The 23,170-nt window shown below is 34.6% G+C and overlaps 1 protein-coding gene across 1 annotated transcript in view; it reads left to right on the top strand.

Annotated features, from left to right (window-relative positions):
- DIAPH3 (diaphanous related formin 3) overlaps nucleotides 1-23,170 on the top strand; it is a 254,424-nt gene that overhangs the window by 145,284 nt on the left and 85,970 nt on the right. Inside the window, exons 22-24 of the mRNA XM_059831346.1 lie at nucleotides 764-1,003; nucleotides 6,447-6,576; nucleotides 18,039-18,163. Coding sequence (XP_059687329.1) covers nucleotides 764-1,003; nucleotides 6,447-6,576; nucleotides 18,039-18,163 — 495 coding nt within the window. The remainder of the gene's footprint in view (nucleotides 1-763; nucleotides 1,004-6,446; nucleotides 6,577-18,038; nucleotides 18,164-23,170) is intronic.

The raw sequence follows: 23,170 nt of genomic DNA, 5'->3' as shown, positions 1-23,170 counted from the left end.
AAGCCATAAAATTTGGAGTCTTGTTTGGGTGTAGTAAATAATGTGCAAAGTATCTCTGGGGTGGGAATTCAATGACCTAAGTTACATGGGAAGATTGAAACTTCTGTTGAAAACCCCTGACCAGTAAACCATAGAAAAAGCCAAGTCTTTTGCATGTGATCTACAGAAGCTACTGTTTTCCTGGGAGCATTCTGTGTTACCTAATTAACTGTATAAGGTCCAGTAGTATAGTGGGGTATGAATGCTGGTATATATTAACATGTGCTATATTAAGTGTTTCACAGCTGAGATTTTTCAAAACTTCTATTTTCCTGCAAGTTTCTAGTAAGTTCTTATTGAAATCCGCTTTTAAATATTTGCACCAGAAAATGAGATTTGCCTTGTTTTGGTACATCCTGAGTTATACAAAATTTGTGAACTACTTCTATTACTTTGCAACTACTGGGTCATAAACTTGGATTAGTTTTATAGGATTTGGTATATGAGTTGACAGATGTGATATATGATGACACTTTATCTTTTATTGCTTACACAGACTAGTTATTGGGAAAGGATGGGGGCAGTTCGTATTAACCACAAGATGGGATTTCAGTTGCTTACCCAACTGTCTCTCATTCATTCGTTCATTTGCTATCAGTTATAGCAGATATATTGCTTCTTCAAGCCTGTCACACCAATAAATCATTACAGATTGTATGCATTTGTACAGTGCCAAAGTGTAGCATGAATTTTAAAGGAAATCTCCTATTTTCTTTTCAATCAGATGAGCAACGTGAAGAGACTACGGCCACGGCTCAGTGCTATTCTTTTTAAGCTTCAGTTTGAGGAGCAGGTGAACAACATCAAACCTGACATCATGGCTGTCAGTGCTGCCTGTGAAGAGATAAAGAAGAGTAAAAGCTTTAGCAAGCTGCTGGAACTAGTATTGTTAATGGGAAACTACATGAATGCAGGTTCTCGGAATGCACAAACCTTTGGATATAATCTCAGCTCCCTATGTAAAGTGAGTTTTGAAATGTCCATGTTGAGTATTACGTTAACTTTTTTCATTTGTTTTTATTATGTTACTTAAATACCTTGTTTTAATCTTTTTCCTGCAGTTAATTCTTTGGTTCCACCCCCCCACCCCCCCCCCACCCCCCCCCCGCAATAATTTTTAGCACTAGTTGATGGTTTGAACAATACATTTAATCTGTGTACAATCATCTTGAGACTGGCTTGCATTTAAACTTTTGGAAGACTCCATACTGAGGGAATAATTAGAAAAAAAACAAAAAAAAAGATTAAATAAGGTTATGGAAGGACCATATCACTGTGATCATAGTGGTGTTGTAGTCTTACATGTCTAAGCGCTTCGAAGACTGTTGCATTTTAATCCGTTTTAATACAGTTATGTTTTCTCTTTTATATAAATTTTCTCCTTATTTGATTCTCTTTTGTTGTTTCTCAGTTTCTTCAGTTCCCTGTTTCTTCTAATTTTCCTTACATTTTCATTCTTTCAACTTTTATATAAGGTATATACAATAAGACAGCTATACTTTCCTGAGTGTTAATTTATAATAAATTCTAATCCTAATTGCCTTCCCCTTATTTAGTGTTTTTATTTTTTTCCTGTGCCCTCTGGGAGGTCGCTGCAAAATCTGCAGAGTACACATATATATGTAATAGTCCTTATGAAAAAGGAATTATTTGGAAGTTTGTATGTATGCTTTGTCTTCTCTCAGCTTCTTTATCTTTTTACACAATGGAGAAAATACAGTGTGTTAACTTCTACATTCTTTAACCACCCTTACTCTGCCATGTTTCAGAAGAATTCTTTCACTATAGTTCTCGAGTGTTGTATGCAAGACCTATAACTTAAATATTCATAGAGAATATATACCTTCCCTAGTCTAGAGTAAACATTTAAGCATACATCAGCCACCTAGAGAAATACAGCGTAGATGAAATTATTGAGTTAAAAGTACAATTTGTTGAGAAGCATATTCAGACAGAAGATACTAAAGGTTCTTTCTCCAGTTGAGTGCATTTACTTCTTCGGTATGATTTTACAAGAATCTGTCCTAGGTCTGGTTATTTTATCTGTATTTTTAATGCACAAGGCAACAAAAAAAGAAATATACTTATGAAAACAATATGAAGGTAATTATTACAGGTACTTTGCAGAGCAGGATCCAAATTCAAAAGTTATCTTGGAGAAATAATCTAAGATCTAGAAGATGAAAATTTTGAAGACTACCATGAAGTACTACACATAGGAAAAGTGAACTGATGTGTGCCGATAAGGAAAATAAGGAGTGAATGGCTAGGCAGAATTCCAGAAAATGGGCGTTAAGTCCTTGCTAACTCTACAGTGCTCTGGCATTAAATGCATTTGATAATCAGGCATCTCATAGTTACTTCGATTTGCATGCTTACAGGTTATTTAGCTTTCCAGGAGGTTACAACATTCTGTTTAAGAGGAAAAAATGTCTCTTTTAGTGGACCTTCTATGTATTATAAAGATGGTGATTATCTACTGCTTACTTGGTGCTGATAAGGTTTTAAGTGAAACCTTGTCTGTATTACTGTAGAAAATATATAGACTGACTGGTGAGAATCCAGATGACAGTAACATGTAACTCTTCTAAACTGAGAAAAAAGCTTTTAAGTGTATTTAGTTTAGAAAAGAAAGGAGAAGAACACGAGGAGGACATAACAGTGTCCTTTTGTTATTAATTTATGATAAAGAAGACTTTTGAACATTTTTTTTCTATGTAGTTAAGGTAGGGGATGGAATAATTGGCTTTGCTGGTAACAGAAGTTTGCTTAAAAGTTAAGAAAGCTTTCTAACTGCAAAGATAGTTAAGAACTTGATAGTGAAGAAGATTGTGGAAAGCTTTTGAAATCCAGGTATACTAATAATTCTCAAAGAGTTGCCGTGAGGCCAAATTCAGAGCTAAAATAAATAATATTTTGAATAGAGTATTTAGTTAACTAGTTGGGAAGTGTGTGCATGTTTCTTAGAAGCATGGAATAATTCAGGTGGGAAAGTATGTCAGTAGGCACCTAGTCCAAACTTCTGCTCAGGAGAGATGCTGATCACTACCAATAGTCTGTAGGTGAAGTAGATACAAAGCTATAAGGACCAAAAAAGGTAATTTACTCCCTATGATCAAAATGCTTAGTACAGTGTAATTTTGTCATCGTATTGTGTTATATGATTAGAAGTGGTGATACTGGTTTAATCCTTCCAGGACTTCATTAAATATGCATAAACATGTGTCATAATGCTCAGTATGTTTCATTTACATAGAAACGTGCAAGTAAAAAACCGAAGTTCCAATGACAAAGGTTTCACATATATTTGACTTGGCATCACTTCAGATTGCTAGCTTGTAAATACCAAACCACAGTGCTTAAAAACTTTTCAGGGGAAAGATAATGTAACCTTAATGGTTGTGGAATATGAGTGTGTTGATGTCCCTGCCCATGGCAGGGGCGTTGGACTAGAAGATATTTAAAGGTCCCTTCTAAGCCAAACCATTCTGTGATTAGGAAAGAAAGACCAACTATTACAGATTTTGCTGGGAGGCAGAGCAACTTTGGCCACCTTAGAGATTGTCTGTAAAATTTCAGATCTGTGCCACTAGATATTCTAGGACAAGTGCAACCTACAGTCAGCTACTTGTTCTTTTGAAGGTTGACAGATTTTCAGAGAGAGAATCATGGGGAGTTTGCATTTGCTATCCTACCTTTATAATGAATTAATACTACCAATATAATCTGAGAATGTTATATTTTTATGTCATCCCAGACAAATATCGAAAAAGACCCAGGTATTAAGCACATCAGCCACAGTTTTCTTCCTTCATGATACATGGTGACGTTCCAATATATCAGCAGATTTGATGGAGAATTGAGATCTGATTTCTATTACAAATTTTCTTGCTTGCTTCAGTATTGCACAGCTGGGTTTTAGAGGTAACTCTGGACTATCCAGTCCAATGTGTATCAGGGTAATAGTCACCAATTCCTAATTCACCTCATCCAATTGTGGCCTCATTTAGGAAGTCCGTGAGTGCCAAGCCTTCACTGGTTATGAAATTGTGTCTTACACAGACAGATCACTTTGTCTGGAAACACAGAGGTAAAACTATATATGTGTAATTTTTGGGATTTTCTTAACTATGTGTAGTGTGTTGGTTAATGCTTGATCTCCTCTGTTCTGAGAATAATAAACTGGTTCAACTATTAAAAATATTAGTATTAAAACAGGAAAAATACCACCCAAAACAATATTCCTTCAAGGCCCCAAACTAGAAAGCTGCGAATTGCAGACTGCTTGGTGGTCTGTACAGCAGTTTTCGGTAGGGGTTCTGAGAAATTAAGAAATTTGCAGTGACTTCTCTCCTTCAAAGATGTTCATTTCTGTAATATTTGAAGAATATACAATTTATCTGCTCTTCTGTGCCCAGCTATGCCTAGGGAACTATATGAACTATGAACTTTGCAGAAGACAATTCCGTATCTTGCCTTTTCCCAGCACCATGTAGAATTGAACTGTAATAGTTCTTCTGCATCAGAGAACATGCGTGCATATTCTCAGAAGAGAGATATTATATTGGTATGCTAATACTCAATCATTTATTAAATAATAATATATTAAAATTATATGCATGTTTATAACACTGGTTTATTTTTAAAACTAACTTTTGTTAACTACATGTATTTTAAGCAGTGTCACATTGTAGAAATTTTGTGTGATGTTTCAATTATTGAGACATTTCTCACTGACATTCCCAGTACAGTAGAAATAACTTACTTTATAACACTGCATACAGTAATGACCCTAGAATATATTTTTTGGTTTTGATAAATACATGTTCCATTTTCTCTTTATTTTGAAAATTATGTCTCACATTATTATCAATCCACTCATTTGAAAGAGAACATATACATTCCAAAAGAGTTTATCTCACCCTATTTCTTAAGATAGAATCATTTTGGTCTTCGAAAATAATCACTGACCTTTTTTTTATGAAATATCAACCTCAGTGATAACCATCATCCAAAATTCTCCATTTTAATTTACATACAGTATGGGAAAAGCAGACAATATACTCTAATTTAGTTTTTAAATCAGATCAATAAAATGCCCTTTAAATGATCTCTGAGGATATTGGGAAGCACAAGAAATGTGAAAAAATCTCTTTATAAGAAATTGTGCAACCATGGGAAAACTGTGGTAATAGATATAAAAAAAAAGTATGAATGTGTATGTATATTTAAACTGGGATTGATCTTGCCCTCAGTTACTTATTCAGAAGTAATCCCCACCCATATAGCTCTGTGTCTGGTTTTGAACCCTCTTTGGAAAGAAAGGTAATTTTTCCTTTCTGCCTTGTGGCTGTAGTTACTCTTATGCCATTGAGCATTGCTGAGCACTTGTATTTTTCATGGTAACCAAACTAAAGAACAGTATTGAAACAAACTAACATGAGTTTTCTACTTGTTTAGTGCTAGTTTTAATACTGTGCTAAAGATTTCTTCCCTTGATACTCAGATGTACAAGTCTGTGTGCAATTGTGGTAGCCCTTTAGTATGTGTGCATACATTGTATGTGTCTATGTACATGTACACTTTTTCTGTTGTTTTATGCAGAAATAGTTTTTAAGTAGTGAAGAAACACTTTCATATGAGATGTCATTTTCTATTTCTAAAAATCTCTCCGGCGATTTAAAAGACTAGTTCAAACAGGAGACTACAAAAGGAATGTATAACTGAATATTTGCCAGTTGTCAATTGTTAGTGTTTTTTGCACAAGTAGCTGCAAGTTTTAAGATGGCCGGGCTTAAAATAATTTTATATGTATAAGGGGTTCAGAAAGAAAAGTTTGTGCTTAAGAATTTTTGAAGTTGAATTTTTTAAACAGTGAATCCTATGAATTCTTGTTTGCTCTATTGACAATTGATAACAACAAGAACTTATGCAGGTTCATGTAGCTTCCACTGCATAAGTATTGTTAGGCTTAAAGTTATCTTCACACATAAGAAAATCATGTCATGGAGTGGATATGTGCAACATGTAACGTAAGATTTTGCTGATTTGGCTCTGATTTTTATTTTTATGTTTTTACACTTTCATGGACCTATTCATGGTTTTGCAAATATTCCTGTATTGCTTAAATAATTACAGTTTAGAAAGAGAAATGTGTACTCTTTTTGAGTACAGAACTCAAATATTGCATAGAATTAAAAAATATTTAATGTGACCTTTCTAGGGATTTTTAGCAAGGGGGGAAATGAAACAACCCGTTACTTAGGGTTTTCTTTAAAAGAGCTGTACCAGTTCAGCAGTTTATTCTTACCTTTCTTGGGTTCCCGATTAGTAATATATATTAATTATCAAAATAGTCAGAAGTAATCTTATTCTCAGTGTTTTAACATTTCCTTTTTTCTTTCTAGCTGAAAGACACAAAGTCGGCAGATCAAAAAACAACATTGCTCCATTTTCTTGTAGAAGTGTGTGAAGAAAGCTATCAAGATGTCCTGAATTTTGTTGAGGATTTTCAGCATTTAGATAAAGCTAGTAAAGGTTCGTATAACTAACTAGAAGTTTTGATTCTGCATGCATTGCAGTGTATTTTGTGTGAGATTATGTTTGTTTTATACTAACTTTTTTTTTAAAATGGACATTAATAGCTATAGCATAGATCAGTAGTTTGAGCAGCTGCAAGTGGTCTTGAACATAATATTTATTGTTCAGTCCTCTAGTATTTACTGCAGGATTTCCCATTACATTTCTTCTAACGTATCTTCTAGACTGGCTGTCCAAAATAGATTTCTTTTAAACATTCTTGTCTATTAACAGATCTTAAACTATTTCGATCTTTCAATCTTTTATATGGTAAGTGTAGTACAATCACTCAGTGTCTTTTAATTCAGAAATGCAGAAAAGCTGTCATAACAACATTTAATTTTTTTTTTCTGAACATGAATCAGAACAGTTTTATCTTCCCCATGTGTGTTTTTCATGCAACAGTAGCATTGGAAGTCTGGAAAAATAAATTCCTCTTTTTCCTGCATCATCATGCAGCATGGAATATGGTAAATCGCAATATACGCAGCCGCAGATTTTTTGCAGTTAATTTTTTAATTGAGAGTTTCTTCTCCATATTTTATCACAGCTTAAGTAATTTAAACTGACTAAGCATGGAGTTAGAAATTGATGCCACCTCAGCACTGTCATACTCTTGCAGGAAAAGAAGATTGGATGGGCTGTCTCCATTAATAGTTTTTCGTTTATGTCAGTTTGGAAAATATCACTGTTTATCTGTATTGCTTTGTACAGTGCCTCGCTCCGTCCCCCTGCCACAAACTACAGCTCTGTAAAACCTGCTTCTGATAGAGAACTTGAGATAGTGGTCACTCACATAGAGTTCACTTTCTGTTATCATGGTTCTTAATGTTTCCAATTTTAGTTGGTGCATTATAACCACTTAGAAGTTCAAGTATTTTTAAATAGTTGTCAAAAGCTTCAAGCCCTTCATGTAACTGTACTGGTAATGGAAGGAGTTTCTACTGTATATAAACTCGGTATTTTATGCATTATTTTCATAGAACCCACTGTTAACTGACAACTGTTTTTTTTTTCATTACTAGTATGTTATTGGCTGTATTGTGGTTGAATTTTGTGTATCAGCCAGAAAAAGGAAAATGTTCCTTATTAGAAGCCGTTATTTCAGTGTAAACAGTCATCTTATATGAAGCTGGTGATTGTCTTCTGGAAAGCTTCTGAGATATACAACACTGACCATTCAAAGAGTAACCAGTAAAATTATCAGTCAGTCCAGGTTTTCTGTTCTTTTTTAGGTACCTGCTATTGACTAGATGAATCTTTGATCTCACTCAGTACGTTGTAGGGTGGAAATCAATGACCATGTTTTCAAGTTTATACACTGAATTTACTTCAGTGTATTATGAGATGTATTTTGCATTTCAGTTTTACTGTGTGAAAAAGACAGAGGCTTAGGATGTCTTTAACAGATTAGTGTATCAGTGTGTTTGTTTATACTTGTTTCCCTACTTGCAAAATTCCATTTTGTTTTGAAAGACTCCTCCTGCACTGGAATTTTTTAAAACCTTTTAGTACTTTTGCAGAAGTATATTTTTATGAAGCTGGTTGATATAATATGCACCTACATTTGCACAGTAAATTTTTAATGAAGTGGCTATTTTTGCTTGAGCTTACCAAAAGGTCAGTTCAAAAAAATCTGTGAATCTGTGCTTGTGATCAGCCATATTCAACATAATGGACTCACCTGGTCTGATGTAACTTCCTGATGTGCTGATGAAGACAAGTTGACCAAGAATGATGATGAATGATTTGCATTGAGGCTTCTGCAGTGAGCTGGGAAACACAGCAGATGTTACAAGGCATCATTATGGCTGCTAGGGAGAGTGATAGAGGGGAAGTCATAAAAAAATCTTTCCTCTTGATGATCATCTAGTCAAATATGCTTATTGCAGAAGAAATACTGGTTGTGTTAGAACAGAATTTGGGTATTGAGGGCTTAGAGTTTCTCATCCATTCCAAGCAATAATACTTAGTGCTTAACAAGAATAGTCCATCCTGGATTGTATTTATTGGTGGCAGTTCAGACTTCCAGTAAATTTGGAAAACTGGATCCAAAGGTTCTAGGTGTTACAGGCTGCTGATAGTAGAAAAGGAAGCCAGCCTGGCTTTTTCCTGTCATCCAATAGGATCTTCTGTTTACATATATGCTCCTTTGCTTGTCAAAGTTGTTGGGTGAGGAAATACATCACTCTTTTCTGGTGTGTATTACACTAATATAATGTTCAATTTTTCTGTGAAGCATATTGGTTTTGTTTTCTTCCAGTATTTGTTTCTAAATGCTGTTCTCTGTCTTTTGCTTTAGCAAAGGTTAGGGCCTTTTGGAGGTGGTGGAACGCCATTCCCTTTCACTGAACTTTGTGCTATGAAGTAATTTTGAAAAGTAATCCCCAAGAATTAATCAAAGAAGTTTGATAAGAATATTCTTTTCTCCCATAGCTTTGTTGCAAGTTTTATTTCCTGGTTTTATTTCCTGTCTTCATTTCTGCAAATACAATAATTTCACATTTTATATGTGGCATAAAGGTATTATTTGCAAGTGTCCTTTAAATTATAAATCAAAATTAATGTAGCAGAAAGATGTGCAAATGCCATTTGAAAAATATTAACAGAAAACTTTTAAGTTGAACATGGTGTGTAAAAATGGAACTATAATACGCATTTATTGATTTTTGGTTTGGTCACCATCAAGTGATTGTTGAGTCTTCTACAAGTTTCTTAAAACAAGTTCCTTAAAAGATGCTTTTTAGAACAATTCCTTGACATGACTGTCCTTGTGTCAGCCAGCCCATTTGTAGCATACATTCAATCTTTTTTATTTTGTGCTTGCTCATTCTTAAAACTTGTCTCTCAAGTTATTTCTGATTCAAAATGGTGAGCCACTCATTTTCTTTTTATCCTTTTTAGAAGAAACATTCTTGCTCCTTTCATTTCATTAACTATTGTCCAGCAATTATTGTACAGTAAGCTGTTAACATAGCTTGAAAGACTTTAAGAGCAGTGACAAGGTCTGTTAGTTGTAAAGCTAAAATGTATTTTATGGTGGTTTATAAATGATAAAACATTCACAATATGTAAATTAATTATTGCCTAAGAAAAATAAATTTTAATTTTTTTTTAATATAACTTTCACAGGCAAACAGCAAGGGACATACGACCTACGCAATTGTAGTTTATTCAGGGTATTTAATTTGTTTTTTCTATTATGTGCTAAGGTTTTAGTTTCTACTTTTGTAATACTAGAAGTAGGCTTAATTCACTGTTACAGTACATGAATTAAAGATACCTTTTTGCTTTGAAGTATAACAAATCCTGTTTTCTAAGTACTCTTAGATCAGCAGGAGGAACTTTCATTGCAGCTAATGAGCTTACTGATATGACAGTTCCTGAAGATTCATATAATTAAAGCTGTCTCTTCTTTTAAACATAATGGCTTTCCTGCTTTTCTACTAGTATTCCAGACAAGAAATATTTTCGTAATTTAGTACACTTTACTAATTTCTTATTTTATGGTATTCTAAAGATTTATATTGCATTTATCCAGGCTGCTGTTTTATTTGACTGACTCTAATTTACACAGGTAACAGTGTAAAGAGTCTTCCTTTTATATTGTAATAACAATATAAACCCGCAGGTTTTCCTTCCTCTAAAAGTCATTAACTCATTGTCGCTTTAAAAGTATCTTATCCATTTTCTCATTTTTGAAACTTTATTCAGTTTTTTTCATAGATAATTAATTTCACTTTTTTTTTTTTAATCTAGGAACGAAATTATAAATGTGAATTTTAATCTATATTCATTAAAAAACAGAACACCCCCACCTACAACATTTAAAAACATTAGGACAGCATGGGAGAACAATATTAATATATATGCTGTAAGCAATGTATATGTCAAAAGGAAAGGGGTTTTTTCCTGCTACAGATTTTCTAAAAGTCTATGGCAAATTTCTCAGTACTATTCAGTAACATACTTTCTGCTATGCATTGCTTGGGCTTTTGTTTTGTCTTACGGTGTGTTTTCAGGTAGTCAGGATTGTTGTGTTTGTTTGGGGGGGGGGGGGTTTGTGCTTTCAGAAGGCATTACAAACTTCACAAATTACTCCATGCTATATTATATTCAGTCGGTACCAAAATCAATAGACGGTTTTACTGTCTTGCAGATTACACAAATTTCTAAGTTCTTATAGGAGATTCACAGTGTAGAATGGTAGCCCATTCAGAGATTTGCTTTGAAAAATGTTTGTAACTAATGTGGTAACATTTTTCTTAATTATGACCTTTTTCTGAGAATTCCTTTTTTTTTAAATGCAAAGTTCATTTTCCAATTTTTTTATGTTATGTATGCTATCTCTGCCTTAAATGATAGTTTTCAAGAATGATGGCTATGAAATATAAGCAGGAGACTTGCTACCAACCAGAGGCCCATTTTTAGAGGTCCATTTTTTTATTCTGTATATGTTACCTGAATTTTCTTTTTTGGTGGCTCTTCAGAAAGACAGTAAAAAGAGTTCTTCAGAGTACTGAAAAAGGAACAGTATCCTTGTTCATTCTCACATGTTAATTTGATTAATTCAGCTATTAGGTAGGTAGCTTCTCTTATGATATACAATTTATCTGTGGTTTTGTTAGCTTTTTTATATGTAGTTTTATGAAACACAGTTGAAAGTAGCTGTTCAGAGATTTCCATGAATGGAATACGTATCTCTATTTACCAGAAATGTACCATTTAAGACATAAAAATGTCCTACTTCAGCATTTAAGATACCATACCAAGGGCATAAAACATTTGCAAGGGGAAATTCATGGGAAATCCATGAGTGTGGTTTAAGTACACCTTTAAATATTTCTACAGTTTAGTATTTATTGATGTTTTTTGCACCCCTGTCTATACCTGTAATGGATCAACAACTCTTGCTTTATTGGGACACAAGGCCTAGATCAGCACACTACAGATTTGTCATAGTCCTGTCTGAACCATTTTATAATGAATTGGGCCTGGTTGAAAATAAGTAATTAAACACACCTTCTTGTGATTTTTTTTTTTCCCCCTGAATATAAAAATTTTGGTTTTAAAAGCTGATGCATATGCAATCATATGCAATACTTCTACACAATTATTGCAAATAATCTCATTTCTTTTAATGTTTGTGACTTTAACTTGTGCGCAGTACTGTTTTCTGGTGAGTAGTTTTAAGATACAATTATGCAATGAACTACTGAAATCTAAGTGAAATATTATATTTCCTTTAGGGCATAGAAATACATGCATCTCTTACAAGCATGAATTAGCAAATCAAATATTAAGCAAGAATTTGAGTATTTGCACATTTTTACCAAAACAGCGCTTCAGTTTCTAATATGATATTGAAGTATGTCGGTAGTCCATGAAAATAGCTTTCTTCCTCTATCATCTTCCAGTGATCCAACAGTTAAGTATCATAGCCAATCCCTGGTGCAGTCCTTGAGCCCCCAGTTATTTAAACATGTAGACAGTTTGATTTGTAGACAGATCAGGATTCAGATGAAGCGGTTCAATACTTTTAATTTCATATTTATTCAACTGGGTATAAATATCTGGATGTTACTGACAGATTTCATTGCTGTATAGCGTTTTAAGCGATACTGAGATTAAGACAAATAGAATATTATTGATACTTTATAGGGGAAAAATGTAGATCTCTGCTAAAAGACAAAGAAAAAATATCAAATGTATTATGCAGAAATTAGTTGCAAGAGGAACCTTAAAATGGCAGAAAGGGCAACGGAATAGAAAAGCTGAATACATTGTGCAGATGCATAGACCCTTGAAGGTGAGAAAGCTTAATTTTAATAAGTAGGGAAGTGTTGCAAGTGCATATATATATGTGTATGTGTGGGCTTGTATACCTCACTACCTATATATCTGTCCCCGGGAGTTAGAGATTGCAGTGGTGGGATTGTTTAGAAGACTGATAAATCAGGCTGGTTTTAAACTTTTATTTTAAACTTTACTAGACTGATATTCTTTAACATTTCATGCCAATGTTTCAGTCTTAATCATTATTAATCACTATCACTGCATATTCAAAGCAGCTAGTAATTAGCAATGATATCCTAAATTAGCTGTGAATATACAATACACTGCAGTCAGTGCAGTACTGCATGGTCTGGGTCCACAAGGGTCAAGGTGATGAGGCTCAAGAGCTCTTCAGGGAGGGGGGCCGCAACTGATGCGAGGGTCTTTTTTCTCGTCCCTTCTCCAAATTTGATTTCTTCTTTTATAAGATGATTCTGTCTCTTGGCAGCACTTAGTCCAACACTGCACCGTATCACTGTGTACTGTGCAACACTGGGGGATGCTCCTTCCCCATGCTGTGGCAGGTGCCATATCATGTCGCTTGGCCTTTTTTTCCCCTTGCCTTAGCAGCTGCTTCTTTCTTTCAATAGCAATCCACTGATGAATAGCCAACCATCAGTGAATTGTTTGTCATTCGGCGGTTTCTGTTTTCAACTTTTGCCCGTATTTTCAAGTTCTGAGCTTAAATTGTACCTCATGAAAAGACACATGTGGTGTCGGGCTGCATTTCACCCAGGAGATTCTCAAAAGAAGTTTGTAACAAGTCTAGCAGGCCAGGGCTCTTGTGTAGGTAGTATGGGGCACAGTTAGTATAAGGTCCGAGGCCTGTTCCTGCTGATGATAGTACTATTATTACTGGGAAACTGGGTACAAAAACGCTAATGCATTGTTTACCAGTTACACTACATTAGCATGCTCATGCTTGAATTCAAAATAAGAGAAAATTAATTAAATCCTGCTTAGAGAGCTGCTTCTTTCATGTGGGCAACTGGAGTCTGCTTTGGCTGCAGAAAGGAAAGTCCGAGGGCTCAAGAGGCAATGGCATTGCCAGGGCTTTGGGGAAAAATGGATTTCAGTAAGAGTATTGTATACGTGTGTTACACACACACGTAAAAAGGCAAGAAAGCCAGAAAATGGCTGTAGAAAGCAAGAGAAAATGTCATCTTGGGAGAAATAAAGCATAAATATTGTATTTTCAGTCTTCTGTCACATGGAATGAGTATATCCAACTAGATCTTATTCCACTGTTAATGGATATTTCAGGCCTTTGCTGCTGTTTACAGAAACCATCTCATATTTTGCCTCTGGAGTATTTCTTTGTTAGTGCTGACAATACAGTGGGGTTTTTGGTTGGTTTTTGGGTTTTTTAGGCTATATTTTGTCATTTAACTTTACTTTTAAATGCTGCATCAATAATACGTTGGCAATTTTAGAGAATTATTCAGTAAACTCTGTCCATCAGACCAGTATGAAGTTCAAATGGCAAAAGCAATAGTATATTTTCAGGGGGGTTTTTTTGATTTTTTTTTTTTATTTTAATAATATGATATAGTTTTCTGCATCAGGCTAGAGATCAGCTTGTCACTGTCACTCTATCCCCTCAGAATATAGGGGCCAGAATAGCACAAGGGAAGTGAAATATCTGTAGGCAAGAGGAAGATTTTTTTGATATGGAGATTGTGAACATCCAAGAAAATTGTCATACAGGTTGGACAGCATGTAGGATTTCTGAAATATCAGCTGAAGTATCTGTTGCAAGAGGTAGCAAAAGGTTTAGAGCAATATAAATGAGAGAGCACACAAGTAGTATTGCTTTGCTTTGGAGAATTATTTCTAGGATTTAAGATAAAACAGGTATAGTCTGAAACCTAGATGAAATATTGCTTTAATTTTAAACAAGAATAATGATCTGGGGATGGGGGAGAGGCGAGCAAAATGTCTCTATAGAAATTTGTTGAAAGAAAAAAATCAGAGTACCATATTCTCATATTGTCAATACCAGTTTCCATTTCTGTATTCCGAGATAACCAAGATACGGAACTAAAAGTTTAGTAAGTACATTTTTTACCAAGTTTTGCTGTGGCTATAGTAATGTTGTGTGACTACAGACTATTTAAGAAACTGAGGATAAAAGAATGATTTGGGCATTTACATATCTCTTTATCTGACCTTAATGATATTAAATTTTATAGAGGAAAGAATAAACAAATGTGGAGGTTAATGAGGGTAGCATAAAATGAAAATGAATTTATTGGTAGTAGACTAATCTGCTAGCTTTGACTATTAAATTTCTTTTTTTTTTTGACACATGAAATCTATGCTGACTTCAGGAAAGCATTTGATATTATATAAAATGGGAGAATATTCATTAAAATAAAAAGTTGAAGAAACATAAAGTACTGTCTAAAATGAATATGGGAAAAAATATGGTATTGAACCAATGAGCATATCTGACAAAGGGTTAGACAGCTTTGCCAGCTGAGAGGGGGATTGGGTTGTCATCACTGAATGATCCTGAGGAAGCAGAGTAAAAGAAATGAAAATCGATAGCATGAAGTACAAGATCATACACCTTGATACTGTGGTAAGAGCTTTGGTCAAGAAAAAAGGATATTTTATTGTAAGATAATCAGATAAGGTATTTCCAGTAGAACTGTAGAAATAGTAATGCAAACATTAAAAGGGCTGGTGAGTCATCACCTGAATACTATGCAGAAAGGTTTTAAAACAGAAGCAAGTGAAGAGGCTTCTGGAATAATCATGGTATTAGAAAACCTGAATGAAGAGAGGAAACTTTAATAACAAAGTTGTTTTAAACCTGAAAGGCAGAAGGTGAGGAAATCTAGTTATTGTCTATAAAAATATCAAAAGTCTTTCTGAAAAAGGGGTATGAGAGTTCAAAGGGTATAAGTGAGAGAGTGTTCAGGCACACATACATTCTATTCAGCAAACAACTTGGTTTTGTGGGCTCACTAACATTCAAAACCCCAGTCTTGGACTTTGTTTCCAAACTGTCATATGAGTTTGCTTGCTTTAGTTTGGTTTGGGTTTATATCTGAATCCTCCCAGGATTAGGGGTCAAAGTTAGGGATTTTTTTTTCTCTTCTGCCATTCTTCTATGTCCCTTCAGATTTTATACCATGTCTTCTAGAGGGGCACGAGGGAAGGTTGGCAGGTACTTCATGTGATTTTTTTGTTGAAGAGCTGTTTACAGATTTTATTTTTTGCATCTACTTTCACTAAATTGGAAGTTGCAAAGACAATAGTACCAAACTAATACCAGCATACTGTGAGTTAGCCTCTGCTTGAGGCTGTCACCAGAAAGATATCCTTAAAGGAAAATATATCTAATAGTTGTGCACTGCTGAAGTCAAAGGAAAGCAGAATTTTTATATTCAGGAACAACTTAAGATCATGACAGAGGAAAAAAAACCCTTCAGAACAAGATAGAGATGTAAAGATTCTTGATCAAATGTGTAACTTTTCAAGGTCAAAAGATCTGAAGTAATAGAAATAAAAAATTGGCTTTCTGCAAGCAACAATTCGAAAATCTCTTGTATACAACCTGTTAGTTAGCTCTAGGCACTGAGTTGGTTTTTTTTTATCTGGATAAAAGAATGTAGCTCTTACTTAGGTACTACCCACAATTGATGTATAGGGTTTTTTGATGGGTTGGTTTTTTTTGTGTTTTGTTTTGTTTTAAAACCTGTTTACTTGCTGAGTCTGATCATTCTGACATTTTGTAAGTATGTCACTTCAATTTTATGCTGTGAACTCTTTTTATGCAAGACAAACTTTATTGTGAAGAGTCCTATCTATAGTTAGATTAGGCACAAGGTATTATATTCTGCATTTCTTAGCAGCTTTCTAAGTACAACAGTGTCTTAATATTGTGTGGGCCTTCCCACAAAGGCTTCTTATGACAGCAGAAGTATGACTTTATATAAAAATCAGGTTTGTTTCTGGAACCTGTGAAGACTGAAACACATCTGTAGTCAAAATTGTCAGCTTCTAATTTTAGCTCTGCTTCCCAAACAAAGCAGTTTCTTAACTACTGAAGCCAAATGAGCTACCTGGTGATGATTTGGGTTTACCAATCACTGCGTGAAAATCTGTCAAGTCTGACATAGAATTGGAAAACAGTGTTTCTGAGTAAGCAGAGGGTTTTAAAAGTTGTGATTATAAACCAAATCATGAGTTATAAATTATAATATGAACATAGATTTCTATTCCCTTATTCTTTTTGGAAGAGTTGTCTCCAAGTTCTTTGGGTTTGAGGTTTTTTTTTTTTTTGTTATGTTAGCATTTTAACAGGTTGCCATTGATCATTTTATAGTTGTGTTAACCTTTCTGCTATGAATGGGATTGTAGTTGCTATGCAACATTTTACTCTAGCTGTTTGGAGACCCTGTCAAGCTGTTATAAGAGAAAGATGTGTTCAATGAGTGTGTCTTATATTTTCCATCACATAACTCTACTCAGAGGATGAAATCATGGATCCACTACAGATCATAGTAACATCATAGGGCCACAAACTTTCTCCAGGGATTTTTTAGATCAAGTTTAAGGTAGCTTTACCCTTATAGGTGCAGTATGTTATGAATTAAATAAATAAATAAATAAATCAAGTCATTAGACTAAAATTCACAGTATGCTCTTATCTATATATATTGTTCCTACGGAACATATTTAAATGTTAAGTTTACTTCATAAACAATCAGGAAATGAATTTTAGCTGATTTCAATAACATAAATCCAAGATAGAATATATGCTAACAGGAGTTATCCTCAGGTTACTCTTATGGTCTTGATATTTTAATCAACTATTTACAGACCAAAAATCCATGCATTGCTTCAAATGGTTGAAAGTTGTAATTCTCTTTTTCTGATAAAGAAAATTTGCAGGTTTTCTACATCTTTCTATAAATCCCTGACGTTTCCTGTCTACTCTTTTCTTTTTTCTAAGTCCCTGTTTTGCTCTGCCGCACCCTTTCAAGTGCTTGCACTTTCCTCCAGCTTGGCAAGAACTTTCGCTCTGACAAATTCACTTGTGTTTTTTAGCAGGCATTGTGCTTTCAAATTAGGGAATCGAGTCTTAGGTTTCATGTATAGGTATTTAATAGTCCCATTTTCTCTATGTTTTGAGGGTTTTGTTTTCTTCATGATCTTCCATACAAATGTTAGTATTTTCTGTTTTAACAGAATGAGATTGAAGAAGGCTTTGTGGTTCTTGGAGTAGCTTCAAAACTTGTCCTTTGGTTAATCAGAAGAGACAGACTGGCATATGTATATCTCAGGTTATTTAAAACAGACTGTTAATTGCAGCACAAAACCTTAGGCATAAAAATAAAACAAAATCCAGTGTTCAAACAGCATACATGTAATCAGAATAAGGCAACCGCATAAGTGAGGGGAACTGAACATTGTAGAGTGACCCCCTCATCTTGTATTGTAATTTGTTCAGTGTGCTTTTATTTCAGAATCAAAAACGCAGTATGCTGCTTTGGGTAAGGTTTTAACTCATGTATCTTACAAACAATGTTTCTTGTTTAAGGTGTTAACAGAATGAATGATCTGTATTTTAGTCTCAGCAGAAAACCTGGAGAAGAGCCTGAAGCATATGGAGAGGCAACTCCAGCAGCTTGAGAAGGATTTGCAGACTTTTCCAGTTCCTGAAGACAAGCATGATAAGTTTGTAGCAAAAATGTCAATATCCTTTGGAGTATTCTTTAAAAAAACCCCAGAAGTAATTTAACTGCATTACCTTAAACTTTAAATTTCTTTGCATAACGTCTGTCCAGTCTGCAGCATTTATTTTTGAAAAATATAACACTTTTTCTCCTCAAAAACTAAAGACATGAACAGTGCAATTAAATGATTCATCTGTAGTGGATAGAATGAGGAGAAAAATGCTTACTGTCAGGTTTTACACTGTGTATGAGTTTTTTAACTTAGTGAAAAGTAGTTATAATAAGAAGCGCTTCACTTTAGTGTTAAATGATTTTCTTACATGACAATATCTTAGAAAAAGATGTCTGTGACCCTGTGTTTATTTGTTTTCTAGTGTATGCACTACCACTGTGAATGTTTTTGTACATGCAACCACAAAACCAAAAAATTTCTGTTATTTCAGAAATGAGATTCATAGCAAGGTTTCTGGTCTTATTTTTGCCAAAATGCCTTTTGTCACTATTTATTCTAAATCCTGCAGCCAACTTCACTGCCCATCTCTCTCATAAGAAAGCCTTGTGACATGAAGGTACTTAATTAAAGCAGAAAAAAACATTCTTTCACTTAAACGTCCTTACCAGATGATGGTCATATATGCTTGGCACTGAGACTAATCTGGAAGCAGAAATATCAGCAGATAGAGACACAGGTTGAAATTTCCTCTGCAGGCATGGTTAGGTTATTACCTAGCTGGAAGACTACTTTGTTATGTACAAAGGCAGGGAGACTCAGGAGACAGTCCTCTTAATTAATCACATGCTATTAAATAAAAGATGGCAAGCGACCCTGAGGCCAAGTGGATATACTGGTTCTTGCTGCAGTAGGTCCAGTTTCCTCTTTAGTAGACTAGCTTCAACCAAAGTGTTTACAGCTTAGCTTTATGCCTTCTCTGGACTCTGTGAGGTATCTGTAACCTTTCAATGTTGCTACTAATTTTTTGTAAGGTTGGATATTTTGTTGGTGAGGTTGTTCTGTTTGTTGTTCTTGTTGCTGGCTTTTTTTTCCAGCTCCATGTGTTTTTGAGAGATATGTTGCAGCCCACCAGCATGGTGGGCTATAGTACGAAATGTAAATTTTGTCCCTGAAGAAGCCGATAGCATGATAGGAGGACTAGGAGAGGGGTCCTGATGGCAAGAGATAAACTATTGCTAGGAAGTTATAGGAAAATATTTCCATGATAGCTTTCTCAGAAATATTGCTAGGACTATGCAAAGTCTGTGCTTGGTTAAGAAAATGATGTGTAGTCTAGGAAGTTAGGAATGGGAAGCACTTATTAAGAAATCTAACCTATGAAAAAGGACAGACTCTTCTTAGTCTGTTAGAATAGAATAGACTAGACTATTTCAGTTTGAAGGGACCTATAATGATCATTTAAACCAAAATAGTCATGATGTCCCTTTAAATGCCCTATAACCTTTTGCATTTTTAGGCTGAGGAGTAGTCTTTGAAGTAACAGATAATTTAGTATATGGCTTTCTTTGGAGATGTGGTTATATAAAACTTCCATACCTATAAAATAGATACGAAAGAAATTAGCAAAATTCAGTTGAGAATGAGTGAAGAATACCCTGAAAAAAATAGCTTCAGTTAAGAAAGAGAGCATGGGAAAAGTAAATTGAGGAATAAATATATATTTTTATGCTAATATCAAACACCTAAAATCAAAAAATGATTATGTAGGATGCCTCATTTCCCTTTGTGTTACTGACATATTGAGCATTTCTGAAACTTCAGGGCAGGAAGTGAAGGAATACTGTGCTATAAGGTTATAAATTGTATTTAAGACAGAATAAGTCACAGCTGTACAGAAATAGTGTGAAAAGTTAAAATATAATAAAAGTCAGATAGGGTAAGTAGGTGGACCTTGTCAATAAATACCATAACTTTTATGGGGGTTGAAATTCCATCCCTGTGTATGAAGAACATTAGAGCAGTTTACTGATTGCTTAAAAAGGATAGTGATCATATTAGGAAACGTAAAGGAGGATCTACACGTCATTCTTTTTCAAGCATCTCAAAAGCTGTAGTCCTGCCAGAGAAGACGTAGATTGTCAATGTGTGCCAAGAAGATAAGCCATAGCTGTAAAGATAAATATGTTCTTTCATCAGTTTTCTCTAAGGAGAGCTTTGGTTGACCCCACTGTGCAATTTTTTGAATGGAAGGATGATCTCAAATGAAGGAGTCAGTAGAAGTGTTTTTAAAGGAAAATATAAAATAAATAACAGTAAATCCCCAGGAGTAACCAGTGGTCACAAAAGACTTGAGAAGTTTTTAAAATGAACTCAAATATAAACCTATTGGACTACAGATTCTTACATGAACTAAGTTAGCCCAAGATGCCAGAGGAAGCAAAGCTGAAAGGAAGCATCTGAGTTTTTTAAACGGGCTACAAGGGATGATCTGCAAGTCTGGCTTCTCTACCAAGGAAACTGATGAAGGCTAAATAAAAACAGAACTAACATATATGGGAGACATAATATGATGGTGGGGGAGAGTCAGTGTGGATTTTGTAAAGAGAAGCCATCCCTTCCAGATCACTTACAGCATGCAGATAAAGGTAGGACAGTCAGTAGAGCATAGCTGAATTTCCACGCACCTTTCAACAACGTGTATTAACAAAGGCTTCCAAGGAAAGAAATTTCTTAGGTCGAAAGTGGAATGATTATTTTTTCTGGATTAATATCTAAAAAACCCCCAAAACCTCACGTCAAAAGGGAGATACTGGCAGATGCTGACAAAAGAGCAAGTGACCTTCAATGGTTATAGAGTAATAATAGATCTGGAGGAAAAACATTATATTAGAACAATTGAGAACAATTGTAGTTAAGAGCAAGCAGAAAACATAAAAAAGTTGCTATAAAAATCACTAATACTTTTACATCTTGACTGCTTCCATCACGCCATCTCAAAAAGTATACTGTATAGCTACTGATGTGGCAGAGAATGGTGACAATGATCAGCAGCATGCAATAGTTTTCTGCATCAGGGATGTTTTAATAAATTAGGACACTGAAGGTGGAAAATCAAAAAAGTTAGGAAAATATAGTAAAAATACTTATAATTCTGTATGCCATACAGGAGGAAAGTTAGGAACATATTCATTGTGTCTTATAAATAACCAGGGTTCATTTCATGTAAAATACCGTCCAGCAGGTTAAAACATACTAACAGAAATGTTTTTTTACACAACAAGCAATTAAATTGTAGCATTTACTTTTAGGATGTTGTAGAGGCTGAAAATGTAAATTATTTTAATGTAAGGCTTAGATAGCTAGCTAAAGAACAGAACTGGAGCTATTAAACACAGTAGTCCAGAGGTAGCTTTAGCTCAGAAATATCACTAGCATGCAGACTGTTAGAAACTAAATGCTACACCAGTTGAATTACCATGCTATACTTACCAAGTTTCTTTCTTGTTTTCCCTAATCATTGGGTATTGACTGCTGTCAGAAACAGGTGAGATGAGTATCTGGTCTTACTCAGAATAAATCAGTATGGGTAAAACCAGCCATACTACATATTTCGTTCTATTAGACTATTCAAATACAATATTTTGAACAGTAAATATTATGAACAGGAATTGTTTGCCCTCACCTACTTCCTCTCCCAGCAGACAAGCAGTAATTTCAAAACAGTAAAGTTGCATATGGTTTCTAGTAACACACTAATTAAAGAAGCTCACTTTTAGAAAAACAGGAACTTCAATAAATTACGAAGCAAAAAAGGTTTGATGTAAAGGTTAGATAATCCTGCACAGCATGATGAAGCCTGGACCTGTCTTTACTTTTATTCCTATGACAAGGAAAGCTGAATGATGCTGCTGTCTTGAAAGGCACGCAGCTCATAAAAAGAAACCAGCAGGAAATCTGAAAAAGGAAGGATAGTGCTTTGTTGGAAATAATTTTTCATCCTGAGTACAATTAGACTCCATGGACAAGCAGGCTATTACATCCTGTCGTTAAATATCACAACCCAAAGGCCCCTAATGAACTGATTAGCATTCTTGTTTCTTTAGGAAGTCAGATATATGCGCAGTTGGTGCACTTTTTTATTGTCAAAGTCTATAATTATGAATATTTCTCCTATATATTAGATTATGCTAGTTTGTCAGTCACCTTATGTATACTAGCTGAAAAGATATTATAGCTATTATTGTAGTTCTTCTGTTTGCTTTAATTAGGAAAGTCAAAGAACAATGAATTGATATTGATCTAGAGTATTACATCCATTGAGTGAAATGTTCAATAAAAAGCACAGTGAACAAAATACTCTTGTACGTTCAAAAATAAAAATTCAGTGGGGTTATGGAGAGTACTTAAATCGCATATTAAAAGCTTAATTAATTTATTCAACATGCTCTTTATCAGTCCAGCTCACATCTCATGATTTTCTAAGTAGCAGCTGAGAAACTCTTGACAAGTTTCAGCCTACCAGTGAACGTAGTATTGATGGCGATTTTCACAGAAGCTTATGGAACTAATACTTGAGGGACAATGAGTTGATTCCTGCTTTTCAGCTAGGAACAGAGTCCTTACTTTTTGATCAGTTCTCTATTCGTCTTCCCTTGTAATTTAAGTTAATTTGTTGATATTGCAAAAAGATAAGGGAGGAACAGCACTTACCCAAGTCAGACCCTGATTCAAGGGAGGTAAAAGAAACCCATTTCATCTGCAAGGAAGAGACTACATGCTGTCTCTAAACTGTTGTTTACTTAGTCAGCCTCATAGTTTGAACTTCTCTCTGTGCAGCATAAACAAATTGAAGTCTATAAGATGTCCTGGTGTCCTAAGGACTTTGGAAGATTACAGGACCTGAGCTCGTTAGGTGAAATAAGATTGTATGTTGCTCTTTGAGAGAGGATCAAGATGTTGACTGTGTGGATAAGTAATGGGACAGGGCTTTGGCAAACAACGTAAGTTTAACTTAAGTATATGATTCCTTTATACAGGTCTTTAATAGCTGGTCTGGACTTCAGGTGTGTATTAC

This window comes from Gavia stellata, chromosome 1 (genome assembly GCF_030936135.1).
Source record: "Gavia stellata isolate bGavSte3 chromosome 1, bGavSte3.hap2, whole genome shotgun sequence".
NCBI lineage: Eukaryota > Metazoa > Chordata > Aves > Gaviiformes > Gaviidae > Gavia > Gavia stellata.
Note: the sequence above shows the minus strand (reverse complement) of the source record. Positions and strands in the feature narration are given on the sequence as shown.